Source organism: Hyalella azteca, unplaced genomic scaffold (assembly GCF_000764305.2).
Source record: "Hyalella azteca isolate HAZT.00-mixed unplaced genomic scaffold, Hazt_2.0.2 contig14952, whole genome shotgun sequence".
In the NCBI taxonomy this organism is placed as follows: domain Eukaryota; kingdom Metazoa; phylum Arthropoda; class Malacostraca; order Amphipoda; family Hyalellidae; genus Hyalella; species Hyalella azteca.
Window position 1 is genome coordinate 54,959 of NW_025944818.1, and position 7,492 is coordinate 62,450.

At 43.3% G+C, this 7,492-nt stretch overlaps 1 protein-coding gene across 1 annotated transcript in view; it reads left to right on the plus strand.

Moving 5' to 3' along the window:
• Window positions 1-7,492, plus strand: part of LOC108664667 (junctophilin-1) — a 22,598-nt gene that overhangs the window by 4,702 nt on the left and 10,404 nt on the right. Inside the window, exon 2 of the mRNA XM_047884242.1 lies at window positions 4,097-4,308. Coding sequence (XP_047740198.1) covers window positions 4,097-4,308 — 212 coding nt within the window. The remainder of the gene's footprint in view (window positions 1-4,096; window positions 4,309-7,492) is intronic.

Consider the following 7,492-nt stretch of genomic DNA (forward strand, 5'->3'; position numbering starts at 1 on the left):
AGCACAGCAGCACTGTACAGCACAGCAGCACTGTACAGCACAGCAGCACTGTACAGCACAGCAGCACTGTACAGCACAGCAGCACAGTACAGCACAGCAGCACTGTACAGCAGCACTGTACAGCAGCACTGTACAGCAGCACTGTACAGCACAGACGCTGTGCCATCAACAGACATGTTTAAATATAGAGCGTCAAGTGCACACCAGAGCTGTAGCCGGAGCACGTGGCTTACATACATGCACACGCACACGTAGGTCACCTACACGCACACGTAGGTCACCTACACGCACATGTGGGTCACCTACACGCACATGTGGGTCACCTACACGCACATGTGGGTCACCTACACGCACATGTGGGTCACCCACACGCACACGAAGGTCACAATAATTAACTAAACTCTAATCTAACCTAAAATGTTAACTCACTTGCGTTGTACGCATTGCTAATAGAGTGACAGCAACTGCAGAGAAGTAGCACGATTTTAAGAATACAATCTAAGAAACATTATCTCTATTTCAGCAACCCATTTCAGGCTACAGTACTTTATTCTAGCAACCCATTTCAGGCAAACCCTTTTTCTAGGAACCCATTTCTGGCAACTATACCTTCATTCTAGCAACCCATTTCAGGCAACTATACCTTCATTCTAACAATTCATTTCAAGCAAAAGTACTTTATTCCAGCAACCCATTTCAGGCAACAGTACTTTATTCCAGCAACCCATTTCAGGCAACAGTACTTTATTCCAGCAACCCATTTCAGGCAACAGTACTTTATTCCAGCAACTCATTTCAGGCAACTATGCCTTCATTCTAACAACCCATTTCAGGCAACAATACCTTTTTTCTAGCAACCCATTTCAGGCAAATATAACTTCATTCTATAGGAACGCATTTCAGGCAACATTATTTTATTCTAGCAACCCAATTCAGACAACAATACTTTATTCTAGCAACCCATTTTAGGTAACAAAGTCTGCATTCTACCAACCCATTTCAGTCAAAAATACCTTTTTTCTTAGAACCCATTTCAGGCAACAATACCTTCACTCAAGCAGCCCATTTCAGGCAAGAGTACTTTATTCCAGCAACCCATTTCAAGTAACATATCATGGAGCTGTTGGCTTGGTTGCACCTAATGGCTGCGATATCAAACACTGAGGAGCTTAGCTTCATAAAACAAAAGCAACGTGACGCGGTTTGTAGAGCATTCCTTTCGCAGGCCCGCGCTCCTTGAGCCTTTATTGCTACGCTTGAGCCAGCTAACCTGCTTATAGTCTTGGACCAGCTAACCTGCTTATAGTCTTGAGCCAGCTAACCTGCTTAGAGTCTTGAGCCAGTTAACCTGCTTAGAGTCTTGAGCCAGTTAACCTGCTTAGAGTCTTGAGCCAGCTAACCTGCTTAGAGTCTTGAGCCAGCTAACCTGCTTATAGTCTTGAGCCAGCTAACCTGCTTAGAGTCTTGAGCCAGCTAACCTGCTTATAGTCTTGAGCCAGCTAACCTGCTTAGAGTCTTGAGCCAGCTAACCTGCTTATAGTCTTGAGCCAGCTAACCTGCTTAGAGTCTTGAGCCAGCTAACCTGCTTATAGTCTTGAGCCAGCTAACCTGCTTAGAGTCTTGAGCCAGCTAACCTGCTTATAGTCTTGAGCCAGCTAACCTGCTTAGAGTCTTGAGCCAGCTAACCTGCTTATAGTCTTGAGCCAGCTAACCTGCTTAGAGTCTTGAGCCAGCTAACCTGCTTATAGTCTTGAGCCAGCTAACCTGCTTAGAGTCTTGAGCCAGCTAACCTGCTTATAGTCTTGAGCCAGCTAACCTGCTTAGAGTCTTGAGCCAGCTAACCTGCTTATAGTCTTGAGCCAGCTAACCTGCTTAGAGTCTTGAGCCAGCTAACCTGCTTATAGTCTTGAGCCAGCTAACCTGCTTAGAGTCTTGAGCCAGCTAACCTGCTTATAGTCTTGAGCCNTGAGGCACAGTTCTGAGGCACAGTTCTGATTAGCAGTCCTGAGGCACAGTTTTGAGGCACAGTTCTGAGGCACAGTTCTGAGACGCAAACTCCTATTGTGACTCTTATTTCACATAAGAGTCACAATAACCGTTATTGTGACTCTTTGTGGCAAGAGTCACAATAACGGTGAGATAAGAGTCGCAATAGCGGCAGTATAGTCACAATATGTCACAATAGCAGTGTAATAAGACTCACAGTAGCAGTACAATAAGAGTCACAATCGTGGCACAATAAGCAACACAATAGCGGCACAATAAGCAACACAATAGCGGCACAATATTTGGCCAGGCTTCTTGCAATGCGACCTTGCATCGCTTGCCAGCTTCGCTGATTGATTTAAATGCTTCGCGTGGGCTTCTCGCGTGTGTTTTTGTGTTTTTCGCTTTCTTCGTGTATGCTTCACGTGTACTTTTCGCGTGTGTTTTGTGTTTCTCGTTTTCTTTGTGTATGCTCCGCGTGTACTTCTCGTGTGCTTTTTGTGAGATTTTGTGCTCGTTTTCTTCGTGTATGCTTCGCGTGTACTTCTCACGTGTGTTTTTGTGCTTCTCACTTTCTTCGTGTATGCTTCGCGCGGCTTTTCATGGGCTTTGCGTGGGATTTTGTGCTTCTCGCGTGTTCCCCCAACTTTAGCCCCACGCTCCACCGTGGCACTTCACCTTGTGACCTTATGATGAGTTTAGGACTTTGTAGTCCACGGTCACGCTGATGCTCCGTCTTCGTCGTCCTCCGTCTCCGAGTCGTCGCTATAGGCAGGTCACCCCGCCCTCGGGTCCCGGATGTAATACCGGTGGACCGCGATGTAATTCCAGATGTAATACCGATGTAATACACCGGTAATACCGGTGGACCGCGATGTAATTCCAGATGTAATACCGATGTAATACACCGGTAATACCGGTGGACCGCGATGTAATTCCAGATGTAATACCGATGTAATACACCGGTAATACCGGTGGACCGCGATGTAATTCCAGATGTAATACCGATGTAATACACCGGTAATACCGGTGGACCGCGATGTAATTCCAGATGTAATACCGATGTAATACACCGGTAATACCGGTGGACCGCGATGTAATTCCAGATGTAATACCGATGTAATACACCGGTAATACCGGTGGACCGCGATGTAATTCCAGATGTAATACCGATGTAATACACCGGTAATACCGGTGGACCGNGGACACACTTGTCATACTGTCTAGACACACTTGTCATACTGTCTGGACACACTTGTCATACTGTCTGGACACACTTGTCATACTGTCTAGACACACTTGTCATACTGTCTGGACACACTTGTCATACTGTCTAGACACACTTGTCATACTGTCTAGACACCCTTGTCATACTGTCTAGACACACTTGTCACACTTATCATACTGTCTGGACACACTTGTCATACTGTCTAGACACACTTGTCATACTGTCTGGACACACTTGTCATACTGTCTGGACACGCTCGTCCTACTCTCAGTCGACTTTAAAGCCAGAAACTAAAATCTGACCAGAAGCTCATCTCCATCGGGTGACCAAGCAGAGCCAGAAAACTCTTAGCCGAGTGAAGCGAATCCTGGGCATAAGCCTAGGCTATAAGCAAATTTTGCTAGGGCTGTCCACGGACGATTTTCTGCAATATAATAATAATGAAAAGTATAAATGTCGTGTTATACTCCGACAACAGCTTCCTCACACAAAGCATTTGTTAAAATAAAAATTTATGGAGTAGTTATACACGGCAGGGAATTTCAGAGCAAGCGACACGTTTGGATGGAGTGTCAGCGGTTGACAGCGCGTAGTCAGGGCCAGAATGTCAGCCTGGCTCTGGGTTGCATCTTTTTATTTTGCAATAAAACATTCTATGTGAACACATGGGATCCGAGCTCGTAACTACACCTCAAATTTTGATCATCAGCCTAAGAGTTGGTAGATATTTTCTACTGATACATAAATATTTATACTGATAGGAAGATATTTAATACTGATAGATATATATTTTATACCGACAGATAGATATTTTATACTGATAGATATTTTATACTTCTTAAATTTTGAATATTACTAAAAGCTTGCCTACCCTCGCCACAGCGGCTCGACGTACGAGGGTCAGTGGCAGAACGGCAAGCGCCACGGCTTGGGCGTGGAGTCCCGCGGCCGGTGGCTGTACCGCGGCGAGTGGACACAAGGCTTCAAGGGCCGCTACGGCGTCCGCCAGTCCGTGTCCTCCGTGGCCAAGTATGAAGGCACGTGGGCCAACGGCCTGCAAGACGGCTACGGCTCCGAGACATACGCTGATTCTGGTGAGCCGTAGTGATGTATTTAAGACATACGCTGACTCTGGTGAGCCGTAGTGCTGTATTTAACACTCTTTTATTTAATGGTGAGACATACGCTGACTCTGGTGAGCCGTAGTTATGTATTTAAGATTTTATTATTTAATGGTGAGACATACGCTGACTCTGGTGAGCCGGAGAGCCGTAGTGATGTATTCAACACTTTATTATTTCATGGTGATGGCAATTTAAGCGTTGTTTTAACGATATCAACTCTTAATCAATGTTGTTTCAATTTTGTTTGCATGTAGAGTGTGCTCCTCATTCTTCGGGTACGACGATAATGTATTTCTAGTTTCATTCCATTTTTTTGGCGAGGAAAACTTCATAAAGTTTGTGAGATCAAAAAACTTATTATTCTATTATAAAATTCACAAAACTGTAAAAGAAATGCATTATGAATAGAAAAATCTAAGTTTAACATTCATGGTTCATTTCAACATTGCGCATTGACATTTTTTCATTTTCATTACTAAAATTCATTACAAAGCACAAAACTTTGTGCTAATGTGCTTAATGTTGAGCAGGTATGAGAGTTTTGTGCTAATGTGTTGAATTTTGGGCATGCATTGCAACTCAATTCTAGTTTTTACATGAGAAGTTTAAGTTTCAACAAAAATGTTCGAATAGGAAAAGAAACAAAAAGCGCTACCTAAAATTCATTCATCACGCAATGCCCGAAGTGAATGCGGGGCAAATGAAAACGAGATTCTTTTTAAGAAATTCTCTCGTGAGTCTAAATTAGTTGTCACAAAAATACGAATCTCTAAAGCTCGAATCTCTAAAATGTTCTCTTTAAAAAAATGTTCTCTCAAAAAATACCTATTGTCGAATTTTCTGAAAATTCTTTTACGAATTATAATAAAAATTTCTAGCCTAAATTTTATCTTTTATTTTGTAAATATTCGTTCATTTAGACGCGCTGAGATGTCAGCAATCAAACTTATTTTATAAGAGAAAAAAATTCTGGGCTTGATTTCCGACTTAGCGGCCAGATGAATTTTCGAACCCGTGCCTTCACTTAGAAAAATGAGAGACTTTGTCTACAATATTGTCTAAATATTTAAAGTGTCAAAGACAAATATTGTCTTTGTCTAAAAAATGGGAGAGTTTGTCTTTGTCTACGGTGTCAGGGTGTATAAGAGCTACGGTGTCAGGGTGTATAAGAGCTACGGTGTCAGGGTGTATAAGAGCTACGGTGTCAGGGTGTATAAGAGCTACGTGAACAAAGTGTGTCATTAATATTTAAACACTTTGACGCCTTCACTTGTCTGAGTGTAGAATCGGAATTTTGATTAAAATTCATTTCATTGTTAAATAGATCATTTTAAAAATTTTAATTCATCAGCAAAGTTGAAAATTTGTGATGCATTTCGGAAAAAAATGAAAAATTCGACGGTTGCAAATGTATTTTCGTTTTTTGAATGACGGTTGATCACAAATTCTTGTCGCTGTCCTTGTTGCGTACGGGCTGACCTAGAGAATAATTTATTACGTTGGCACATTTAGATTATAAAATGTTCATTTCTGCACGCATTTAATCAAGATAAATTTAATATTATTCGAGACAGAGAAGCACGATTGCTTATGTTGAGAAATTTTCATAGCTTCAAGAAAGCCTTTATTTTTGCGCGTAAACGCTTGCTTTAAAGTAAATAATTCAAGAAAATAAATATTGTTTCTGGTCTCCGCGCGTTAGTAAATCGCCATTAGCATTTGTTGAATTTTGTGTCTGCAAATACCGTCAAAATTCTTGCCCTTTAAACTAATTCCTCAATTTTCAATTTGTCCTCATAATCAAAATCGTACATAAGTCTCAAACTCTCCTTAATTTTCTGTTATAAGTGAACAGTTGATACATTTAAAGCTAAGTATACTTTATATGAATTTACAATTGATAACTGGCAGGTAATTGATAATTAATTCACGTATCTTGGGAACCTTCTCTTCCGCCTCAAATTTGTGAGCAGAACATCCGCATCTCTGCTCACAAAAACACCCGCCTCGACTCGAGTGGTCATCGTGTTTTTGCTCACCAGAATCTAAGGTCGCATTAAATGTAGAATTTTTTGAGGTGATGTACGTGGCATATCGGCTTGTGCCGCGTGCGCTGATTGGCTGTACGTGGCATATCGGCTTGTGCCGCGTACGCTGATTGGCTGTGCGCGTGTGGTTCCCTCACGTCGGTATGCCAAGCCATGCCAAGTCTACTGGCTACGGCGTGCCAGGTCTCGACGGTCCTTTAATCTTTAGCGGCTCACGGTTCACTTATTATCATTTATTTCTGTCTCGACTAATACTATATTCTTCTTCTGGTCTCGACCAGCGTTGCGAAGAAATTTGTATTGTCCCAATAGCAGCTCGAGCTTAGTGGATTTTAACCCACCTAGCGTTCATTCAATAGAGTTTTCACTAGAAAATAGCATAAATTCGATATTATTCTGAATAATTTAGGACATTAGTATGTATGGCTGAAAAAAGCGTGAGTTCTCGCATCGCCAGCAGCGGCGCCGGCAGTGAGCTTTGTCTTGAGGGCAGCATGACTCACTTCCGACCGCTTAGTGGGTCGGTGGGCCGAGACGTGGAGTGGGCAAGGGCGTAGAGTGGGCGTGGGATGGTGGGCAGGGACGTGGAGTGGGCAAGGGCGTAGAGTGGGCGTGGGACGTAGGACAGGGACGTGGGAAGGTGGGCAGGGACGTGGAGTGGGCGTGGGACGTTGGACAGGGACGTGGGAAGGTGGGCTGGGACGTAAGTGGACGTGGGACGGTGGACAGGGACGTGGATTGGACGTAAGATCGCCACCGTCACGCCTGCTCTACGTTACCACGAGCTGACGAACTTTACCGCCATGTCACCGTCTAGACAGCGTGATATTATCGGTGCTTTCAGTGTAAAGTAAAGGCACTTTACTCATGATTGAAATAATATCATAATTAATACCTTTTTTACATACCGACCGCACCGTTGTCGAATATCATCAAGTTGTAATTGCTTTCAGTTGTCATTACATTGCGTTATTTCTTGACTTCCTAACGAGCATGTCACCTCAACCCTCACCTCAACCCTCACCTCAACCCTCACCTCAACCCTCACCTCAACCCTCACCTCAACCCTTACCTCAACCCTCACCTCAACCCTCACCTCAACCCTT